The 24,233-nt window shown below is 43.7% G+C and overlaps 1 protein-coding gene across 7 annotated transcripts in view; it reads left to right on the top strand.

Annotated features, from left to right (window-relative positions):
* The window catches only part of LOC105012580 (MAP7 domain-containing protein 1), a 38,290-nt gene extending 17,450 nt beyond the window's left edge, over positions 1 to 20,840 (top strand). For 2 of the 7 annotated variants that reach the window (XM_010873508.4, XM_020050374.3), the window contains exons 2-18: positions 2,297 to 2,497; positions 3,666 to 3,734; positions 4,013 to 4,033; positions 6,256 to 6,419; positions 7,131 to 7,239; positions 8,463 to 8,567; positions 12,407 to 12,535; positions 13,193 to 13,347; positions 13,484 to 13,620; positions 14,762 to 15,003; positions 15,406 to 15,694; positions 15,911 to 16,091; positions 17,232 to 17,336; positions 18,596 to 18,646; positions 18,927 to 18,996; positions 19,276 to 19,539; positions 20,206 to 20,840. In XM_010873508.4, the coding sequence (XP_010871810.1) occupies positions 2,297 to 2,497; positions 3,666 to 3,734; positions 4,013 to 4,033; positions 6,256 to 6,419; positions 7,131 to 7,239; positions 8,463 to 8,567; positions 12,407 to 12,535; positions 13,193 to 13,347; positions 13,484 to 13,620; positions 14,762 to 15,003; positions 15,406 to 15,694; positions 15,911 to 16,091; positions 17,232 to 17,336; positions 18,596 to 18,646; positions 18,927 to 18,996; positions 19,276 to 19,539; positions 20,206 to 20,216 (2,303 nt within the window). In that variant the 3' untranslated portion in view covers positions 20,217 to 20,840. The remainder of the gene's footprint in view (positions 1 to 2,296; positions 2,498 to 3,665; positions 3,735 to 4,012; positions 4,034 to 6,255; positions 6,420 to 7,130; positions 7,240 to 8,462; positions 8,568 to 12,406; positions 12,536 to 13,192; positions 13,348 to 13,483; positions 13,621 to 14,761; positions 15,004 to 15,405; positions 15,695 to 15,910; positions 16,092 to 17,231; positions 17,337 to 18,595; positions 18,647 to 18,926; positions 18,997 to 19,275; positions 19,540 to 20,205) is intronic. The other 5 variants (XM_010873512.4, XM_010873510.4, XM_010873511.4 and 2 more) reach the window with 5 other exon arrangements.
* The last annotated feature ends 3,393 nt before the right edge of the window (positions 20,841 to 24,233 follow it).

The following is a 24,233-nucleotide window of genomic DNA, read 5'->3' as shown; positions in this document are numbered from 1 at the left end:
AACTGTAAAACGTTTTAAAAACTGTCAATTGTGTGTGAATGAGATGTTAATCAATCAAATGTAAAACCCTTTTTACATCAGCAGTTGTCACTAAGTGCTTTTACAAAACACCCAGCCTTAAACGCCAAGGAGCAAACAACAGTAGTGTTGAATTTCAGTGACTAGGAAAAACCTAGAGAGGGTGACCAGTCCTCTTCTGGCTGTGCCAGGTGAACATATTAAGACTACAAATTGTAATAATTAATAAATGCATGTGGTCTGAGTCCAGAGTCTATTTTAATCTAGTCCAGGTCAGAAGCATGACCAGATGGACAAGGACAGGGACAACACGGGGGAGGGGGAGGTGGGGGGGAGTTGGACAGCACAGTGGCAGCTGAAATCTTCAGGTAGCGTTTTGATCTGCAACACAACCAGGAGGACTTTGGACAGGGACAGCAGCAGCTCTTCATCAAGCCTGGTACTCCTCGGGTGTGGGCCAAGACCTCATGTCCTCCAATGTTTAAAACATGGCGTTGGAGGGAAGGCATCCCAGTGGCGATGAGAGCTCACCTGACAAGACCGCATGAGTGGACAGTATCAAGCCTTTCTGGTCACATTCACGTCCCTGGGCCAGGCTACACCTAATCATAGACCGTGATGTAGAGATGAGTCTTTAGTAGACACTTGAAAGTTTGCACTGAGTTTGCATTTCTAACCTTAATTGGCAAATCATTCCACAGTAGTGGCCCTGCCTCCGGCTGTTGTTTACAATAAAGTACAATAAAAAGGCCTGCATCTTGTGATCTAAAGTTACGTGTAGGTATATATGGCTGGATAATTTCAGCGAGGTAAGTAGGAGTAAGTCCATCTATTGATTTATAGGTTAACAATAAAACCTTAAAATCAGCCCTAACCCTAATAGGCAGCCAGTGTAAGGATGCTAGTACAGGAGTAATGTGTTACATTTTTTTTGTTCTAGTTAGGATTTTAGCAGCCGTGTGCAGCACTAATTGAAGTTTATTTACTGATTTGTCAGGGTACTGGAAAGAAGAGCACTGCAGTCATCTAGTCTAGAAGTAACAAAAGCATGGATTCGTTTTTCTGCATCTGTTTTTGATAGAAAGTTTCAGATTTTTGCAATGCTTTGAAGATGAAAATAAATAAGCAACTCTTTTATATGTTATTTTATATGTTCATCAAAGGAGAGGTCAGTGTCAAGGATAACGCAGAGGTTTCTTACAGTTTTTTTGGGATAAGACTATGCAGCCGTCGAGGTTCACAGTGAGATCTGACAACAAAGCTCTTTGTTTCTTGGGTCCTAAAACAAGCATTTCTGTTTTTCTTGAGTTTAAAAGCAAGAAGTTCTCTGTCATCCACTTCCTTATATCTGAAACGCATGCTTCCAAAGTAGCTAATTTTGGGGCTTCTCCGTGCTTCATTGAAATATATAACTGTGTGTCATCAGCATAACAGTGAAAATTGACATTGGGATTCCGGATTACATCACCCAGAGGCAGCATATATAGTGAGAACTATAATGGGCCCAGAACCGAGCCTTGAGGAACACCAAAACTTTGATTTGTCATCCATCCACACATACGAACTTATATCTTTCAGATAAACATGATTTAAACCAGGCTAGAACATGTCCACGTAGCCCAATATGGGTTTCCAGTCTCTCTAAGAGAAAGGAGTGATCAATAGTGTCAAAAGCAGCACTAAGATCAAGCAACAGACAGGACAGATGTGGAACCTTTCTCTGAGGCCATTAGAGGGTAATTTGTTACCTTCATGAGTGCAATCTCATTACTATGATGGGGTCTGACTGGAGCATTTCATAAATGTTATTTGTTTTCAGGAAGGCATTAATTTGTTGGGAAACACATTTTTCTAAGATTTATGAGAGGAACGGGAGGGTCGATATTGGCCTGTCATTTTTTAATATGTCTGAATCCTGGTTAGAATTGTTTTTTGTGTTTTTTATGGTAGCTAATGGGTTTGGAGTGCTTGTATAATGAGACTAGACTGGATTTCTGGTCTGGTGAAAAAACACGATGGCCATAGCTGTTGTTTGTGCTAATATCATTTTGGTATTGCTTTACTTACCTAACAAGAAATCAAGTTGACATGTAGATGATCCTCTCTGCATCTACAAGTCAGCTGTAAATAGGATTCAAATTGGGTCTCTTAATAACGAATTGATGCCTTCAGATGCACTTTGATCATTCATATTTTAATATTTTTCAGCTACGTTTTCTGCATCCTAGTGTTTTCCTTCCCATGGTTGATGTTGATGAATGTCATCGGTGTGTTCCAGGTCAGCCCCCCACCCCAGAGCCTTTGACCATCCAGACTGAAGACACCGTGATGGTGAAGGATCTTCTAACGCCAGATGACTCAGCCATCTCAGACCTCTCCCCAAACACAGAATCCTGTCCCAAAACAGAGCCCTCCTCAAAGACAGAAGCCAGACCTGGCACCCCTGGGTCTGGAACCAGCCCACAGCCCAAAAAAGGAGGTATAGTCCAGATTACATTATCTAGAGAGACTTGTTGTACGGTAGCAATTAGGGTGCCTTGCTCAGGGGCGCATACATTTTCCCCCTTGTTGCCTCAGATAGTTGAACCAGTAACCTTTCAGTTGCTGTTCCAACACTGCTAGGCTGCCTGTAATCGTGTTTGTGTTCAGAACAGCTCCGAGCCTCACTGAGACACACATTATAACCAGGAGGAACTAACGTAGTGTTAGACATCCAGCAGTAGGAATACACTTTGGGAAGTCTGAAAGCTAGTATTCATTTTAAAAGAATTGGGAACTATTCTGTGCTTGTGGACTGAGACAAGGTTTCTATGTTGTCTGAAGATAATCTAACAGATCGTCAGTAGTTACAGCCCAAGTCATACAGATAGCTGTGTCTGAATGTCAAATTATGAATGTATTTCGGGTGGGCAGACTGGGTAATGGAAAGGTAGGGTGTGAGGTTCTTGGGTGGAGTAGTGGAGTGGGGTAGTGTGGTTTTTGGGGGAGTATTTGGGGTGGGTGTTTTTCTGGGGGACTTCTCTGGAGGGGGATGTTCCTGAAAAACAGGCTCTCCAGCCGTCTCAAGATTCATGCAGCCTCCGACCCCGGCACAGGAATTCACCCTTCTGTCGGGAAGGAAAGGGTGGTTGCTATAGCAACAGAGCCTCTTGGTACAGGGCCCTCTCGGATTGGCGGAAGAAACCTGCCGGCATACATTTTACATAGAATGAATGTGGTGCTCCACAAAAGGCTAAAGTCTTCCCCCGGGCCCCATTTCCAGCGCATACAGCTTAATCACGTCATTGTTCCTCAGTCACTGACAACAAATACATTTCTGCTTGGCTGAAAACAGAATATAAAATTGCAAAATCCAAAAAAGTTGGGACGCTTCATAGAATTTCAATAAAAACAGAATGCAATGATGTGCAAATCACTTCTCCACAGCGTCCCAACTTTTTTGGAAGTGGGGTTGTATTGCAAAACCCACATTCTGTAGTATCTATACATTCTGAATATATTAGAACATTACAAAATGTATTTTAGTACATAACCTCTATTACATTATAATACTCTAATTGACTTGTGTGATCAGCTGTTCTGTGTACTTGGACACTGCCATTAAACAGGAATGTGTATGTCATTCTTTTTTTCATTTCTTTGCCTAGATGGGCTGACCACAGAGCAACGTCAGAAGCAGGCCAGGGAACGGAGAGAGGAGAGGGCTAAATACATTGGTAAGCCCCACAGTAATCTATACGTAATTGGGGATTCTATTATCCTGTCGGACATGAGGGCAAAGAGCCACATCCATGCGCCTAATTTCTGGCAATTACACTAGACAGCACTGTGGCCTTGAATCTTTCATAATACATAACCCTTAACTGACTTCCTATCTTTAACAATGGGTCTTACATCTGTGCTACTAAGCCTGCCCCGGGTTCTGGGTTCTGCTTTTGGTGTTACTGATGGATGTTGATGCTTTCTGTTGTCTTTTCTCATACTGCTGCTTCAGAACAGCAAACTCAGCTTCAAGGTAAGGCTATAGGAGCCCCACTGGTAAACCTCAGTTGTACACTGCAAGTCATGCCCTCCTCCATATCTCCACCTTGTGATGGTGATGCAACTACTTTTTATTTCCCTCTGTCTGCTTCAAAACAATCCCTTCCTTTTTTCTCCTCCTCCATGAATCAGATGTGTTGTTGGCAGCTAGATACCCTCTTCGTTTTCACTGGAAAACGTTTCTCTGAAGAGATTTCTCTGAGTAAATAGTTGGGTTATATCAGCCCGCCATTATTATAATTGTTTCTTTTTTCCGGTGATTTTTCTTTCACATTATTTGCTCGCATTCTTTATCAATTCATGCATGAATACATTGTATCCTTTAGTAGGAACATTATCATGTCTTAAATAGAGAACAAATTGATTTGTTTTTACAGATCTTTTTGGAAATGCAGCATTGGAACATATAACATGCTCCTAAGCCCAACTCGCCTTGCTCTGAGGCCAAAAACCAAGCAAACACCCGATCAGAAAAGCCCTTGGCGGGTGTCCCCCACAGAGCCGACCCAGCGTACCCCCAGGGTGCTGCGTGAGAGAAGTCTAGTCATTACCGTGAACTACATACGATGGGTCTCAGAGACAGATAAGATGTAATTACGTATTTCATTAGTCTCATTATAATCGCTGTGCCATGCAGCCGTCTCAACAGCCAATGGACGGAGACTTTCTTACTGATAACAGCAAACCCATATGGGCGTCCCAAATGGCACAATATTCCCTACCTAGTGCACAACTTTTGTCCAGAGTCCTAAGAACCCTGTTCAGATGCTGTGCACTATAATGTGTGCCATTTGGAACTCACACTCGGTTTGTACAAGTATGAATCTCCTATGCTAGATCTCTTTGGTCAGGAGTTTATGGTTGAAATAATGGTGAAACATGTGGAATATGACAAAGACATAACGTAATATATGTTTATGTTCATGGTCTGTCTGTAATGTAAGGGACAATGTATATAAGTCCACATTAAGGCCATTACAATGTTAAAGTGCCTTCACTCAACATATTCAGATCATGTATTCCTGTACATATGTAGAATTTGATTACAGCCCAGGATGGTGAAATATATAGTTGATAAAAAAAAAATAGCAGACTAGAGTATTCTAACTTACTTACTTAACTAATTTATTGAGAAGTGACAATGGAATAGCGAACATAATACAAATTAGGACCTTTTCCTAGAACAACAAACACCCACACACTTTGACCCCCCCCCCCCCCCCCCCCCCCCCCCCCAAAGAAATCTTCAAACGTTTCCTGCCTCCCACTCTGCTAACAACATATGTGAGGTAGTAAAAGGCCTACTTGCAGGGGACTGGAAAACAGGAAATGCCACTCTGAGCATTGCACATGTGGCTCGTCTCTCTCAGGGGATGCCCAATGAGCTGAGGGCACACAGCTGGTGCACAGCATGCTGGGAGTTTAAGTAAAGCTGACTGATTGTGTTTTAATTGTGGCTTTCAGAAATGAGCCCCAGACTTGTGGTGGGCAAGCCAGTGCCTCCTGGAGTAAAACACAGTGGGAGACTACTACTGGTTTACAGTCATTACACTTCTACTCCTGTTAGATTAGAACTGTTGGAGGAAGTAAACAAAGGTTTCTCTTCTTCCTGTTCAAGTACTGTACTTTTTCCAAACGGCAGTTTTTAAAACCCATAAAGCTCTTGAAGACTTGCAAAAAAAAACAGTGTTATTTTTTTATTCTATTCCTTTTCCTTGTCGGCTATATTTCCTGCGACGGGACTAGGCTTTAGTGTCTTTAAACAGCCGTTAATGTCAAGGACTTCTTTCCTTCCAAGTGGATAAACAACAAATGATGTGTGCTCAGTTATTCAGAGTCATTTATTAGTACCTGGTAGTGCAGGGAGAGGTGGAGGTCCAGAGGACGAGGAAGATGGAGACATTATTCCTCCGACCAGGTGGTAGGTTGGTAAATGGTGGGTCTCATGCAGCTGGGATGTTTCCTGTGCTCATCAGCCACAGTATATTAACCTCGAACTGGGTTCCTGTTGATTTTCATTTTACCTTTTTTGAATAGCTCAATGTAGAACATTGTATTTAGTTTGTTTATTTTGTTTTCTTACCTTGGGTATAGTTAAATCACCTTTTATACACTATATCTGTATGTACACACATACACTGTATAAATGAAATAAAATGAAGCGTAATTAAACATGTACCCGTTCCCTCCCCTTAGCGGCTAAGAAGGCCCAGTGGCTAGAGAAGGAGGAGAAGGCAAGGCGTCTGAGGGAGAGCCAGCTGGAGGAGCGAAGGAGGAGACTGGAGGAGCAGAGACTTAAGTTGGAGAAACGCAGGGCCCTCCTGGAAGAGAAGCAGAGGCAGAAGCTGGAGAAGAACAAGGTGGGACGTTCAGGATCTCCTGCTGTGACTCTGTTGTGTTCATGTGTTTAACTTGGCAATGGGCAATCGGATCCACCATCCTGACTGCTGCTTTCATGTTAGGCTGGTCAAACAAGGCTGCGGCTTAGGCACACCTACACGGCAAGATCTAACATTTACTAGTAATGTTTTGATTTACTTCAAGTTTTGCGTTAAATAGAGTTGTGTGCCTTTAATTATGGGATATCCAATTTCGTGATTACACCTTCCCAGCGAACTCGAGGCCGTCAATGGGTTTTTAACACACGGCTCGCTCAACAAGGAGGTCTGTAACGGAATCCTCACGCGCTGGAATCAACGCACTCTCCAGCTTTCTACCGCGATTGAGCTCACGGGTGCCCAAGCCTAACCAGGCAAGACAGCCCTATTCGATTACTCACCCCTCCAAACCCGAAAGTTGCTGGTCAGTTGCACCACCCTTCATGGCCCTCCTGGGCTAATCTGTGAGCAGGATCCGAAACCCGGTCTGGTAATGACTCAATAAACCACGAGGCAGTGACTGCATCGCTGGGCCAGCCACCAGAGGCCCCTCAGTTACGTTCACCTCAGCTTTTGCTCCGGGGAAGCGGCACAGAGCACATTAAAAATGACATCAGACGTCAGAAACTTTAAATAATGCTCCATCGCTGTTTGAGTGAGTCACAGTTTAGTCTCTCTCTGTCCCTGCCACAGGAGCGGTACGAGGCGGCCATCAAGAAGTCAACCAAAAAGACTTGGGCTGAGATCCGTCAGCAGAGATGGTCATGGGCTGGAGGTCTCAACCAAACCTCCCGCAGACAAAGTAAGTAGGACTGTGACAACCTCGCGGAACCACGTACTACTACATTAACCTGAACCAACAATGACCTTGTAACGTCGAACTGCTGGTACAGTTTTCTCATAGAGCAGATCAGAACCGGAGAAGTAGGGGACTTTCTCGTTTATCTGATTTCTTTCCTTCACAGTGTCCTGAGGTGTCGTCTGGGTAGGATAAGGCTGTCATTATGCATGGCCAACAGGATAGTTGGATGAGTGCTTCTATAACTCAAGTTTAATACTTTTTTTTTTTACTGGTGCAGTATTTGCACGAATCATGTACTGTCATTATGATTTAAGCTCTAGATTTGTATTGATCCCGTAATTAATTCTCCCACTCCAGATTCTTGCCGTTTGGTAGAATCCAGAAATAGGAGACAGAGGGGCTGAGGTGGTTGTTGACGTGTGTATGCTTCATTAGAGTTCCTGTGTGAACTACAATGTGTTGAGTTTATCAGAGAGCCGTGAGAAACCAACTCAGTGTTCACCACACCAACTCTTTCCTACACTGCTCAAGATGTAAGCTTGTAAAGGATGGCCTCCTTTTTCATTGTGACATCAATGAAGTCAAGGAAATTCTGTGAAGTGTTCCTTGTGAGGTCAAGGAACTTCTCTCCTCGCTGAACTGAATACGAATTAGTGTGTGTGTATGTGTGTGTGTGTGGTTGTGTGTGTCGATGCTGTTTTTTTGAGCAACAAAGATGATCTATTTACACCCATTTCCTACTTGTTGGTTGGATCTGAAAATATTTGTCAGTGGGTTTATATCAAATGACATCCATTAACCCGATTACCTCAGTTATTTCAATTTCCCAAATTTACCCCAAACTTTCCCAAACCTTCTTCCCCATATTAAAAGGACTATACATCATACCTGTCAGAGTGGACTGCTTAATAATGAATGAGATGAATCAAAGAGTCGCAGTAGTCCTGTTTAAATAGAACGAAACAGGTCTGTCTGAATCAGATATCCCAAAATGTATAAATAAAACCCGCAATTGGCGTGGTCCACAGTTCTCCCATCAAAGCTCTAGATCTGTCAGTTGCATGATCCGGACAGACACAGGCGGGCCGAGACAGACAGAGGGTGTCTTTATCAGCAGGACAAGTGGATGGACTGGGCTGGGTCTACGGCAGGACAGCCTCGCTGAGCTCCCCAACCCGGCCCGCCTTGAACAGTTGTTGTCTGTTGCGTTCTCTCCGGTGCAGGCAGATGCTCGGCCTCCACTGTCAACTTGCCGAGACAGGTGGACCCTGTCATTAACAACAGGCTGTCCAAGTCCTCTGCCACCCTCTGGAACTCCCCCAACCGAAGTAAGGACGACCGACCCGTGTCAATGTCGACCAGGCCTCTATATCAACCCCCCTCCCTCTCCCTCCCCTACCCCCTCTCAGATCCTCCTCACCTTACCCACCCAATCTGGTTTTTGGTTTTCCATTTAACTGTTGTTACCGGTGGCCTGCCTTGCCTGCCTGTTGCTTGGTGACCGGTCATTTACTGTCCCCACAGCACTACATCAGCCCTCTCACAACCCGGTCTCGCGTGCATCATGGTTTATGTTGATTTGGTGTTGTTGACTGATTTACCTTCTTCGCTTGCATTTTTCTTTTTTCTTTTTTATCGGCCTTGACATCTCTGCTATTCCATATTTTGTGGTGACCTCTATAATGGTGTCTGTAGGACCACACCCTCTCGTTCACTACACACTTTGTTGTCCCCTCCACCCTGTTGATGATATGCTGTGTTGGTGGTGGTGTGATGTTGGCGGTGCTGGTGATGGGAAATGTAGTGTGACTGTGTCTAATGTCTGTAATGCTAAGGATACCTCCCGTTTGGATCAGAAGAGTACTAGAGTAAATCGAAGTGTGCAAGTGCATGGCTAGAAAACTTTAATATACTTACATTTCCTTTATTTTTTTTATTTTATTACAAAATGAGTGCATATATAGAAGATATCTGATGAAGGTCATCATGTGAAGTGGCTATGATGTTTTCCATTATCTTGTCAGTCGGTCTTTTTAATGTTGTCATGTCACTCATAATCAGCTACATTCATTCAGCTTTAATTGTTCTCTAATAACCCACCCCTCTGATAGTCTGACAAATTAAATATTTTAAGTCTACACTCAATTCTTGAATAAGAATCAACAGAAAGCCTCCCTTCGGCAGACATTCTTCCAGAAGCTTCCTTGTGAAATCCATTTGACTTAGAAGCTAGTATTTCTGGCTTCAGGCCTTATGGCTTTAATAGCCAGATGGGTTTCATAAACCCAGAAAACCAGGTGTACATTATATCAGACGGCAGCAGGGGCATTTCTTGCCGCATTGAAAAAGTACAAGGAAAATCTACCTCACTGTTGCTTAGCAACAGCCTGGGCCAAGTTGGAAAAGAATATCTGGCCAAAAATCAACCAAAGTGAACCCAGGTCCATTAGACCATTTGAACCAAACAATCAGATGTGTATGCCTACTTTGTGTATTTGGCTGTGCTTGTCAGTGTTTCCATCCGTTTTACCATCCAAAAAATGCATTACATGCATTTACAGAAGTGAAACATCAAGCTTATCAGTAGCTCCTTGCTGCTGCTGTACTGAGGTGCACCTTACCAACAGTGAAGATTGTGTGTGGCTATGAGTGCATGTTCAGAATGATCTGGATGTGTGATCCACGCCTATGTGTACATGTGGGGATTTACAGTCCCCATCAAAGATATTAAAACATGACAAATCTATCCTCACAAAGGTTGTTTGGTAAGGTCCGCAAGGAAGAATGCTTTCCAGCTTAAGGGGTTAGGTTTAGGGAAGAACATACACTTGGGCATAGTGTTAGAATTGGGATGACTAATGCCTAACAATGTCTCCATGCATTGTTAGGCATTACATCTAGGTGAAGTTTAGGCATAAAAATGAGGTTGTTGAGGTAATGTTGGAGTTAGATAAAGATAAAGGTAATGGTAAGGGGTTAGGTTTAGGGCTAGGAAATTGGGAACATGGATTTCTGGGTCAGGGTTCAGTCTCAGGCCCCCACACGGGCAGAAGGACAAACATCTGTGTGTGTGTGTGTGTGTGTGTGTGTGTGTGTGTGTGTGTGTGTGTGTGTATATGTGAGTGTGTCAGCACACCACTGTCATCAGAAGGTAATGCTTAAAGATTCAAACTAGAGTTGCTACAGCCATGTTGGGACCTATAGTTAAATAAAAAAATTCCATTCTTGAAAAATATAACTTACAAATTCTGCATAAGCTTAGTGGAACTATTATAATCCATGCATTTCAGATTGTTTAAAATTCGCCTGACCCATCCCTCAGCTTTTTACAGAAACAGGGACGGGGAGAATGTTTTGTTATTCCACCTGCTGATTGCTACTTTAAAAGGCGTTCAGACGTTTCTCCACCAGGCAGCTTTCCTCTGTTTCTAGGCTGTTTCCATTGCTGTGTCAGTGTGGCATCATTCTGTGTGTGGCATTCCATGAGTTATTGCAAAACAGACTGCTAAGTGAGTGATCCACAAGAAAGGAATGCGTCCCCAATGAAACCCTACTTCCTGTGAAGTGCACTCATTTTGTCTCTGCGGGGTCTCTACAGGGAATGGACTGACATTCAGGATGCAGTTAGAGCTGGTGACTTAAGGGCTTGGGGCAACATCTTTAACCAGTGGAATAGCTGTTTACATGTAGTCTCTCTTCACATAGGTATTGACTGTCTGTAAGCCTTTACCCTTTCGCTCATCCCAGGGTCCCTTTACTGTGTACATTTTGTACATTCCATTGTCAGTCAAGTCCTTGTGGTGGAGCTGAACTTGCATTCATCTTTATTCACACACACCTAATTGCTAGTTACTTAGATGGGAGTTTAAGGGATAGCATTTAAAGATTCATTCCACGATCTTTGGGCCAGTGGGTATAAAATCGGGGCAGTTGAATCAAAATGGGTCCCAAAAATTGTGTCTTCATAAGTGCCCACTCGCTTTCAAATTTGGGATTTCATAGCTGTCTGAGGTATGATAATGTTTCTACTGAAATATTATACGCAACATATTACACATCCTGACCAAAAGATGGGAGGTTTAAAAAAGTAGTTTGTTATTTGTAGAAGTCCCAGAATGCATTATTAAGGTTTAGGTAGAGGGCCAGCCTCTTGGAGAGTTCAGAAGAATGACATGTTCTGTATTGTGTATGGAACTGTATTATGTAAGACCGCATCCATCTATTAAGTTATCTTCAGAAGATTTGGATAATTTCTCTTAAAATTCTCCTGCACTCTTATAGAAGGATCTCACAATTCCACCAGGCTGGTTCTTATTCAACAGAGTTCTAATGTTCCTTTGTCTCAGCTGATGTTTTCTAATATTTGTGCCAGCTAGGATGGTTCTTATTCAACAGAGTTCTAATGTTCCTTTGTCTCAGCTGATGTTTTCTAATATTTGTGCCAGCTAAGATGGTTCTTATTCAACAGAGTTCTAATGTTCCTTTGTCTCAGCTGATGTTTTCTAATATTTGTGCCAGCTAGGATGGTTCTTATGTGTCAGAATGGTCGACTCCCAAACGCCACCCCTTTCCCTATCTACATTTCAACGAGAAGCCGTAGTGCTCTTCTCGCTTTTTTGTGTCTCACATTTTATAACCGTGAAGTGTGAAACAGCTTATAAACATCATATGGCAAACAAACATGACCCTTAACTAACGGCAAACGAGTCAGTGTTAACCACGGCATCCCAGTGGAAATATAGTCCCTAACACTGAACCGATCTGATCTCTGAGCCACCATTCCTCTGCATGGCTATACATCAGAGGGGAGCATAGGCCTACTAGGTAAATAGCCATGGCTTATGAGTGGTTTATTTTGGCAATGGTAAGTAACTAAGCAAAAAGTCAGTCTTTCTCTCAGGAAGTTGTGACACATTTCTAATGTATTACTTGAGTGTGTGTGTGTGTGTGTGTGTGTGTTTCCACGTGTCCCAGCCAGTGTTTTGGGGGATAAGAGGCTGTGTTACTGTGTTGTCAGTGATTGGCTGGGGATCAGTGTCTGAGCCTGGTGCTGGTCCAGTACTGGCGTGTCTGTTTCCGGGGTATCTGCAGGTGTGTTTGTATGTGTGTGTGTGTGCGCGTGTGTGTGCGCGTTGTGGTACTGACAGCGCCCTCTTGTGTCTGGCAGCCCGTAGTCTGCGCCTGAGCGCTTGGGAGAGCCGGATCGTGGAGCGGCTCATGACTCCCACGCTGTCCTTCCTGGCGCGCAGCCGCAGCGCCGTGACCCTGCTCAACGCCAGTGACTCCCGGGACCCGCGTGAGTTTTCCCCTCTTTATTAATGACTTCCCAAAATGCATCCTTCAAATCGCCATGCCATGCCATTGTCTTGCATGAAGTAAGTTAGTTAGCTAGCAGTATAGGATAGGAACATCGCTGACAAACATCCAATAACAATATCAGTCAAGAACAATCACGACTACAAACTTGTAGCGTGATCGGTGTAGCATGGAGGCTTCGAGAAATTCCTTTTTGATCTCTTATTCACCCTTCAATACACTTTGTGATGTAATAGAGTGCATTTCACCCCCGGGGTGAAATGCCCCTTTATAGTAATTCTACACCAAAAAAAAGAAAAGAATCTGATGTGTGGTTCATTTTCCTCCGGAATACCGGGAAGTGGAACTAAACGGCGGAGTTCTATTTTTGGTTTGTTTCATAGAATAGATAAGGTTCCTTATTTCAAGCAGGGTAAGTAAATGTACTCACCCAAACCGTGACCAGTCTGTGGAACGTATAGTAACCCTCCCCTAAGACTGATTGTACCCCAGACAGCCACCCTGGATAACTGGATCTGCCGCCATTATGTTCCCAGTAAGTGGCCTAAGTGGTCTATCACCATCAGGGCTCAAATTATTAGGGGTTGTGACCTGACCTCGTCGCCTGTTTCCCCTTCAATGTCTGTGCTTTACTCAGACTCCCGCCACTGTTCCCGTTCAGCCTCGGCCAGTCCGCTGGACTCCTGCTCCCACCCCCACATGCACAGGGACTCCTCAGAGCGCTGGAGGGGAGGAGTGTCCGCCAGCACGCCAGACATAACGCAGCGCCAACGCCGACGGAACTCAACGCCGGTTAGCTTGCATTCTCACACACAGATGTAAACTTTAGGGGGGAAGCCCCCAACCTCAGCCGGGCCCCATGTGATTGTCATTGGGGATCCTGTTTGTAAGCCCTAACGGGTCACATTGCTATCTTTGTTTCTCAAAGTTTGATAAGAAGAAGAAAGAGAAGAGAGACAAGGAGCGGGAGAATGAGAAAGAGAAGAATGCTCTGTCCAGTGAGAAAGTGCTGAAGAAGACGCCAGCTACAACATCGACCACCCCCAGGTCCAGGCGGGAGTCCAGGTATTGTTCAACACAGAACGCTAGAACAAAAGACGGAGCTGAACCCAGACTTTTGTCTTGTTCTGAACAATAGATCCACTCTGAACTGTCCTGTACCTCATGTCTGCAAATCGTCAGCCATGTCTGTAAACTGCAAATCACAAAAACCCCTTTAAGAAATCCTACATTCTACTTTCAAAAAAGCTAGCGATCTACTATATGTTTACACACAGTACGTGGTCAAACTTTTTTGTTTTTCCCTGTAGTACATAATCTTTCCCTGTAATCATACATTTTTTAACCATTACTCGATGGCCATCTTGTCATTGATCTTATTGTTTGCTCACAGACTGTGTTAGAGGTAAGAGGTGCTGTGCTGGGATGGCTTAGTGCTTAGCGTAGGGAGGTATCTTCAGCTCCGGGCGAGGTTTAATGGCCTGTCCCACTGACAAATGGTCCAGACTGTTCTAACTGGGCCCAGGGAGACATTGAACACCGTGGGGTGTTCCGCCTGCGATAACGAGGGGTGTGAAGGAGGCGGTGGCAGTGCTCAGGACAAATGGCGTTTGCTGGGTGATGCTGCTCGTTGCTGGGAAACAGTAGAACCCATGGCCGTGTCCTAAATGCCACCCTTCCCCCTGTACAGCGTGCTACATTTGATGGTACGCAGTGAATAGCGTGCTCCCGGAGGCTCTGCTATGGCCTCATCCTGCGTCAGACAAGGGTCCATAGTCTACTGGTTGAAAAACCCACTGAGTCATGTTACCGAGCGACGACATTCGGTATAGAAATACTATCACAGTGTCACAGCGTCTGACCTACTTGTAGAGATTCTGTTTTATTTCATTTATATATTTTCAGGCCTTTTATTTTTATTTGGGATAGCAACAGTGGGAAATTATAGTTTTAGCTGAAAGAGCAGCTGAAACCCATGCTGTGTACCAGAGGCAGTGGCTTAGGCCACAGCATTGCCCCAGGCCACTGGAGTTGACATGTTAAAATAGGATGTTACATAACCTGCAACCTGCCGATTAAAACACATTTAAATAATGATGTAACCCTGTTTATATTTACCTCCTCTTTTCCTCTCTTCCCCATCTCTCCTCCTGACCCCCTTCCGCTCTTATCCCCATTCCATGGCTTTCCATCCGTTTTCCTGCAGCAATGCCCCTAAACCCAAAAACAGACCCCCGTCACCTGTGGCTCCCAAAAGCAGGCCGCTGTCCCCCTGTCCCCCGACGGTTCCCAAGACCCCCTCTACAGGCAAGAAGACCCCAACAAGCGTCAAACCCCGACCCAAACGAGCCCAGACACCTGCCAGGGTACAGCCTCAGCCCGTCGCGGCGGTCGCTGTGGAAACGAACGGCGAGCCCCAACAGCCTGACACCCCTGAGGAGACAAAGAGTAAGCGTGCTTGCCATGGTTACTGTTTCCGAGCACCAGGGTGTGTTGAACAGGCCTTGGCCTCCAGTCACACTAGCAGTGTAACTGAAAGACACTTTGCGTGGTTATCAGCTGTATTCTGGGATATTTACTAGATACTTAGATATACTGTATCCACACTTTGTGCTGTACATATATATTTTATTATGAGACCAGATAGTACATTACATCAGGTCCCACTGACCAGGATCAACTCTATTGTTGTTTCTCTTCAGCTCCTACTAAGGCCTGGATTCAATCCCAAAGCAGGTTACAGGCATCCAGCTTTTAAATGCCGTATCCTCCTGGATGTTGTAGGATGTTTTTGGTCACGCGGCTTCTGATCTGAAACCAAGGCCTCTCCCCTTTCTCCTGCTCGGACAGGCCCTGGTAATGTTCCTGCCATTACAGTGTCTGCAGCTCCGGTGACACCCCCCTCTCTGGCCGCCCCCGTCCCCAGCTGCCCCCCTGCCTCAACCCCAGAGCCGGCCGCCTCCGCTCCGCCTACCGCCCCAAGCACCCCGTCTGCCCCAGCGGCTCCAGCCTCCCGGCCCTCGGCCGGCACCAACGACCCGGAGGAGGCGGCGCGGGTCCTGGCTGAGAAACGCAGACAGGCTCGGGAGCTACGGGAGAGAGAGGAGCAGGAACGCCTAGAGCAGGAGCAGAGGACACGGTCAGTCAAAATACCAGCGGTTGTTCATAATGCGTGTACATTATGTGTCATGGCAGGATTCACATGAATGTCTTTATTTTTCTGCGGGCCCAACATGGCTCTGAAGTGTTCACAGTTTTAATCACGTTCAAAACACTGTGCGTATTTCATCACGTATCACCTGAGAGAGTTGGCTCGGGTAAGCGTAGACCTCATAGATGTGGCTCCCCTCGGCAGAATTGCTCGCGAGGAGGGCATGGCTCGGGAGGCGGAGGAGAGAAGGCGCAGGGAGGAGGAGGCGCGCCTAATGGCAGAGGAACAGCGGCTGAGGGATGAGGCCCAACGTCTGGAGGAGGAGAAGGAGGCACAGGACAAGGCCAAGGCTGAACAGGAGGAAACCAAACGCCTGCTGAAACAGGTGAGAGGCAGGCATTGTGGGTAGTATTAACATACCACAAATTAAATCTGTAGCATCAAAAAGTGCATGACACGAGGAGCCGTTATTCTACATATATTCACAGGTCAACAATGGCAGGCTTTCCGACGGAAAACACAACCGGGAAATTACAGTCACCATAAACTGTAATACATAAACAGAGTACTGCCAGACCCAAAATCATAGCTATATTCTCCTTTTATTTAGCCTTTATTTTATCAGGGGGTCGTAATGTGAAAGCATCTTGGCATCTCAGATCCACCAAGCCTCATACAGAGAGGCGCCAGCTCTGTGACCTTGATAATTGTGTTGGTCCAGTGTGTCGTGGAGCTCAGAGGGCCATTGTGACTGAGATAGTGACTCCTCTGTCTTTCCTATCACCTCCTGCTACAGTGGCCTAAACGGGGGACAGGGAGTGACCAATCCTCATGTCTGGAGCATTCAGACACGCTTGAGTATGTCGTTACCCCGAAGGAAACCCTGTTTAATTAACCATTTGTTTTTACGTCGCCTGCCCTCTTCCGCATCGAGGCAGTGAGGCGTTATACAGTATTTCAGTCTGTTATGACAAAGTGAGTGTTATCTTCCAGGCAACTTTGGATATTCAAATGAAGCATACTGTAACAATGTTGTTTACTTGTAGCCTCTGTATGGTATAGCCATTGATTTTAACTAGACAAAGGTGAATTCAGACATGCAATAGCTTTGTTTCTGTCGCTCTGTTCATCACATCTGTTCGTTACCGGTGACTCAAACTACCCACTGAGCCACGTAAGGGCATTATTAAAAAGACGTCAAGCACTGACCTTCAGCGTACTGTTGTCCAGATCGGGTTTATACTGCCACCGTGTGTTTGAAATAGGGAATTAATTTATGAATCTGCTAAATCTAAACTTTGTATCCAAAGTGAATTACCTTGTAGTTTACTATTGTTCTTTAATTTGATTCAGGAATCAATGATTCATTTGTTGGATTCTCAAGACGGACAGGGTTCCATTTATCTCTTGGGTCATTTCCTTGATACTGTTATCGAAGCATTCCACTGTATATGTGTGTGTGTGAAACATTGAGTCATTGTATTGATAAGGTTTGATAACAATACACTGTCCTATCCGTATCCAGAGAGAAGAGGCTGAGGCCAAGGCCCGTGACGAAGCGGAGCGTCAGCGCCTGGAGAGAGAGAGACACTTCCAGAAAGAGGAACAGGCACGCCTGGAGAGGAAGAAGGTAGAGGCATGAGGGATGTAGTGGGCGGTGGGGGGGGGGGGGGGGGGTGAGAAGAAGAGGAACGTGGCTAGGAGAGCTAAAGGGAGGGGAGCAGGGATAGAAGGAGGGCAGAAATAGAGGAGGGTAAAGGGAGGAACGTGGAAGGTTGGAGGCTGGAGAGATGAGGTGATGGGGGGAATAATAGCAAGAACTGTTTACAGAACAACCATAGGTCTATGGAAAACATGTTAAAGGGTCACTGTGTAGAATATTGCCTCTAAACAATAACACAACTATGCAAGTAGTACATGAAAGGTTTTACGTATTGCCCTTTTGAATAAGGATACTGTGATAATACTTTTTTAATAGCAATACCAATTCTGATCATAATAAAATATGTACACATACACTTCAAAACTTCAAGGGAGAGAAAGGTATTTGTAAATGCTATTGGAATGTAGAATTGGACAAATAAGTCAATGCACGTTATCGTCTAATCTCAATTTGATCAAATTAGCACTAGAATACCATTAGGCACTTTAGGAGATATCCTATCAGTCTAGTCATTTGAAGATTAAACTAAAAGGAAAGACAGCAGCAAAAAGGTAGGCTTGCTATTTAGTTATGAATCTGAATGGATTCCGAGATTTGAAATTGCAGACAAAAGCGAAGTATTCTCAATTATGCTGGCGTCAGCCAGGTTAATTGCTTTGCAAAGTTTGCAAACACCCAGGAGGATATTCACAACTATCAGTTTTACTAATGGCGGTTTAAAATGTTAAGTAATTCCAGACTGCGGACGTTTTGGTTGTTGTTGAGATCATTAGACATAGGCCGCGTGTTTCCGGTCTGCTAGTCACGAACAATTTACGTTTCCTGGCATTTGTTCATTACATAGACTCGCTGTGCCCGATACCCGAACCCGTATCTGTTGTCAGTATCGGACACATTTTCGATGCAATTACTGGATCGGTGTATTCCAAAACAGTTTATCAAAATACATTGATAAATATGTTCAAGGCAAGGAGGAGCGATAAAGGAGGGGGAGGAGGGCTGAGGGGCACTAATATAGAGGGAGGAATAAGAGTAGAAGTGGGGTATAGAGAGAGAGAAATTAGGTGATGAGCGATGGAGGGGGATTTAGAGCAAATAAGTCAAACCACATAACCGTCGCAGAAACATTTCTAGGTCTATAGAAAATATAGGAAATACAATATTAGTTTATTAACTAAAACTAAACGCCTGATGACTTCATTTGCCTCTGATGTTGAATTTCACAGCGCCTTGAGGAGATCATGAAGAGGACGCGTAAGAGTGATGTCGGAGAAAAGGTAAGTATTGCATGTATGTGTTGTTATGAAGCTGACTTCCAGAGGCTCAAAGCACTTCCTGGTAACCACACCTCATGTGTAAGACCCTTCGGGTGATGAAGGGCAACCATTGAGACCTTGACATTTTTACATTTGAATGTTTTTAAAACAGCTGCAACTTCATTTGTTGGCTGATAATGATGTTCTCCGATGAGCAACTCTTTGTCTTCATACATAATGCCAAAACAGAATTGTCTCTTTTTTATCTTTGTTATAATTCGCCATTTTTATGTTGTTCCAGACTACACTGCCAAAGGAGTCCAGTTCCCCAGCACAGGTCAATGGGAAGGACACTATGGAGCATCATAAAGGTACAAATAGTTTGATGGAGTGTCCATCTACTGTCTCTATTAACCTGCCATTTCATTTTATTACAAATTATTTCTATATGAATTTTATACAACAACATTGCATTTGGATCCCAAGAGGATGGTAAACATTTTGTAAGTGGTCCTGGATGGTAAAAACAATAATTACATTAAAAGACAGGACAAGAACATTTTCTCATAAAATTACATTCAAGTATTCAGTGCATAAAAAACAATGAAGGACAGTTGCCTGTTTATTAATGCATTAAATTATTCCCTCAGCAGTTACTGAGAGACAGCAAAGTGCAGCAGAGTGTGTCCCTATCCTAAATGGTGTTCAACCAGCCAATCACCAAAATGGCCTCTCGGCCAATGGGGAGGTTTCTGACTTCAAACAGATTATACAGCTGTCCAATCACACTGGGAGCAGCAACTGTGGCCCGGCGCAAACAGTGAGCGGAAATGTCAGTGAACCAATCCTGGCCTTCGAAGGAGGAGAGTCCTTCCGGATGAAAACAGGCTCCATGAAGCCTCAGCATGTTGCAGGTAGCTAAGATGAAGACCTACATATTTCATATTAGAGAAATTATTTTCTTCTGCATATGGAATATTTCTGGAATCATTTATTACAGTTCATGCGTTTATTTCATTGTTCGGGGCATAACTAGACATTGCCAGCAGGGGGTCTAAAAGTACACTATGAAATAACCTGGGTCGTAGCCTATGGGTACATTGCCTTAGCTATGTAGCAGAGCCGAGGTCCAACACTGGAAATGGGATCCTGGTCATGTTTGGGCATGCAACCTAGGTTGTCTATAAGATAGCCAACCCAAGCTCCAAGTTATAACAAAGCTAACAAAAAAGCAATCGGAATGGGACAAATGGCACATGGCTTGTGGAAAATAATTCCCAGAACTAGAGAATTGTAATTACAAGGTTGCATGTATTCACAATGCAGCAGGCTTTGTGCACTGTAGGCTTAAAAAAATGTTTTATGTTCCCAATTAAAGATAAAAGCAATGCTGATTAACTTTCTCATTCACTCTATTCCCTCTTTCTCTGTTCTCTCTTGGTCTCTTTCTCTGCCTTTCTCTCTCACACTGTTCCACCTCTCACCATGTTCCCTCTGTCTCTTTCTTTCTGATCTCTCTGTCTCTCGCTCCCTCTGTTTTTTCTTTCTTTTTTCTTAACCTTGTTCCTGTTTGCCTGCAGAAGTCCTCTGAGTCTTCAGGCTTCTTCTGAGACGTGTCTTACACCACCAGTTGAGCAAATCGATTTGTGCCACACACCGCAACAGCTTATAAAAGAAGGGTGCCAAACAAAGAAACAAACTATGGACTGCTCTAGAATCACTAAAAGCATCTATTTAATGTCAGAAAGTTCAAGGAGGAAGAAAGCTGCAAAGAAAAATGTGTTAAACATTTCTAAATTTAAAATGCTACAAATGTTATCTGTCTTCTTCCGAGCGTGTTTTGGTGCAACATTCGTATGTTGTTGAGTTTTACTGAAAATGTCACATGCAGATTTTATGGTGCACCTTAAACGACTTACAATGTAATATTTTGAATTTTAGAGTATTAAATAAGATCTGGAAATATACAATATTTGACCATGGTTGTTATCATTATGGCTATTATCGTTGTTGTTATTCAATTGATATTGTTAAGTTGTACCAAGTGTGTTAGTTTTTTTTTGTCTTGAATAATTGAGTTATTTAATTAGGGGTGAAGGTAGTGTGACGATTCTATATGACATCACACAGTGTATGTAAATGTATATGAACCTGGCTGCCTAGGCCTCCTGCTATTGGGGAGATGTGGAATAAAGTTCTATGAAAGGGAGTCTGACTGTTATTCTTTTGTCCATTTGTCTTGGTTTCTTTGCTACTTTCTCCCATGTTTCTACCTCAGTGCCACCCCCTCTTTCCATCTCTCTGTCTCTCTGGTTTCTTATAATAGTATGGTACCGACTGAAGTCTGCATTTGATCTGTGTGTGTACTGGAGTCTTACATTTGTCTCGTACTTGAGCCAGTATGGCCTTCCTAGAGGTTTGATCTGATATCTTTCTATGCAATCGTTTGCAGCTGGTTCCTTCAGTGTGTTTCTTAATTCAGTCCCACGTTGCATCTGGACTCCGTGAACGCAATGATTTAAAAAATTTTACATCGTGAGTTGGAACACACATCCAGTTTGTGTTCTCTGTTACTACTGGTTTAATGTCTCTCATATAAACTGCCTCCTGCCGAATTCGTGAGCACTTCCAGGACCGCTGATGGAAGGATACATGGGCAATGAGAGGAGGAAGGTGGTGGGGTGATAAGAGATCAAGTGGGTTTGAAAGAGGAATAGAGAGCGTGAGAGATGGAGGGAAGGAATTAAAGGTGGATTTTGTCAGAACAAGGGACAGAGAAAGAGAAGGACAGGTTGAATTAATGTATTGGATAGATATATTTAGTCCTGCATTATAGCCACTTTCTGATCATAACCCAGTTCTCTGGATCCACTGGAGTAAAATTACCAGCCAGTTAACCCAGAGTGGCAGCTGGTAATGTGACTCAAGCGTCCAAGGATATCATCCCTGTTTATTGGTCATTCGTTTCTGAATTTTTTTTGGGGTAGTCATGTAAGCTCATATTGCCTGATGGTTAAACCATGCGATTTACAAACATCATGCAAAGCCAAAAGAGTATTAGTCAACTGCTGAAATTTCTCCTGCTTCTCTTTAATAATGGCATCCACTATTATCGAAATACTGATAATCTGGACCGGATGGAATCATTCAAAGGAAAGCAAAGGCTTTTGAAGGTGACTGTGGTATTTAATAAGTAGTTGCTCCTTTTCTCTCTTTCTCTGCCAACTCTAACAACTGTGCCCCTACACAGAAGGTCATGCTCTGTCAATATACTATCATCAGCCAAATCAGTCTTCTGAGTCTGCCTCTTCCCACTGCATCCTATGAGTCCTACAGTGTCCTTTCCTCTGGGTCCACGCGGCCCTCTTCTGCTCTGTGGCCACGTGACTCACCGTGAGCTCACAGAAAACGACTGGGGGCAGCTGAGCACGAATGGAGGAAAATAAAACTTCTGGAAACTACCATCCTTTACAGGCAGTGCATCTTTGAGATTTGGGGACACTGTAATTATGGCGAAAGTTAAAGACATCCTGTGTGAAATGTCTGTTGCAATTTAATGAACAATATGACGTATCATACTGTATCTAGTTTTGATGTTGTTGTTTTTTGTGCTACAGTGCTGTATAGGCATATAAAAGTGTTTTTCCTGGTTTTAACTGGTTTTGTGCATTTTCTTCTTTAATTACAGACCGTCATTGCCTTGCTTATCCCTCTGCAGCAGACACTGTGACACATTTTTGGAAGAGGGAATTGCAATACAATCTTAGTACCAAATCACAATACACATAGAACTGTGAAAATCATTAGATTAGTCCTGAACATTGAAACCGCATATAAATGTTGTGTTAATGTTCTATTGTAACTTTCCTGTTAATTCATAGCCCTAGTTTTGTGTGGGTAAAATCTGAACACAGAAAGGTCATTGAACTCATAGGGCATATGGATATGATGAATGTGACACATTAACTGTTGATAGGATACAAAGGACTAATAATGGCCACCCTCTAAAGGTCAGAGACCTGCTGTCTGGGCAGGATAGGCTGTTTGTTTTCAGGTTGCCCTGGGTTGCAGCCCCATGAGGACAACCCATATAGTGAAGGCAGACAATACGAAACGTGTGTGTTTGTGTGTGTGTTCAGGGTACATGCCTGTGTGTCTTCTCTCTTTCGGTGGTGACTCTTTTATCAGTGTTCCTGGGTACCTCATCAACCTGTAATAGGACCCTTTATTACGTTCCCCTCAGCTAAGTTCACGGTGCGTATTTCGTGGCCTGGCTAGCATATTGTAAATCTAGATAAATAAACTGGGTCTAGTGAACTAGGCAGCCATGACAGCTTCCTGGCACTGAGAAGTAATTCCCCATAGGATGCAGAATTCCCTGTGTATCAGATCCCTCTCTTCGAGATTGGGAAGCTTTCTCTGTCATTTGAGAGGCAGAGAGGACTAGAAAACATTTACTTGATAAATAAAACCACACTGTCAGTAGACACTAAAATGATTTATGTTAAAACACAATGAGGCCTGAAAGCTTCTTTCATTGTAAACGATTGAGGTATACTAAGCATTAAATTCTCCTCAGTGAACTGTGTACACCGCTCATTGTCTCCCTGGGTGCTCCTACTGGAACCAGCGGGTTCCAATTTACAAAGTGATGTAATCAAGCACCAACTGCTTAGGACAAGAGTTCTCTAATGTGGGTTCTAGTCAGGGGTGGTTAAACTACAATCATCAACTAGCCATCAAAGTATTTTTAATCTTGTTTAACCATGCTATCTTATTTTGTGAGGCATGTCTATCTTGTTTCACAGTAACCTAGTCAAATTCCACCCATATAATTAGGGATTCATTTTATAATAATTTCCTCATATGTCAGCATTATTTTCTCTTAATGTTACCTTTTCTTCATTGCCAGCTGGTAGAGCTTAAAGCTTACAGTGCCATGGTTGTGGGTTTGACTGTCATGGAAGGCTATGTAAATGTATACTGTAAGTCCCTCAGGATCAGAGCTTCTGTCAAAATATGGTCCACATATGTGCAGCCATCAGGCAAAAATTGGGCCATTAGGCCAAAATGTTTGTCCACCCCTCTCAGTTGAAGAACAGGTTAGTGTGGGGGATGGTACTGTAGCTGTCATGATCTGCTGCACATACCATGATACCACCCAGACCTACTTCCTTTTGTTTCTTGGAAAGCTAGCTGGAATGGGCCAATTTGCATAACAGTTTGCTCATTGTGATGTGGTATTGAGGGATTGTTTGAAAATTAAATACAATTTTCAAATGAAACCTACAAGCTTAGGCCCCACCACATTGGTCCCAGTGTTATGAGGGACATTGACTCTCTTCTGCTTGGGTGCTCCAACAAAATATTGCAGCATAAAATTCTCAAAAACACAGCATAAAGAACTAAATTCTGGGTCCCTTCAGATGAACCAGCTTCTTTCTGTGGTGTCGGCACATTGTTATTTGCCGTGACAAAGAAAGAACATTGGGTCTAATTCCTGTGAGATTTTGAAACCAAAATGAACCAGCTTCATTACAGTATTGCCTTGGGACTATAGACAGGATGCGACATGCCCTATAAAATATAATGGTACTAATGCAATGAT

The sequence above is a fragment of the Esox lucius genome, chromosome 10, assembly GCF_011004845.1.
Source record: "Esox lucius isolate fEsoLuc1 chromosome 10, fEsoLuc1.pri, whole genome shotgun sequence".
NCBI lineage: Eukaryota > Metazoa > Chordata > Actinopteri > Esociformes > Esocidae > Esox > Esox lucius.
This window is presented reverse-complemented; position numbering and strand designations above follow the sequence as displayed.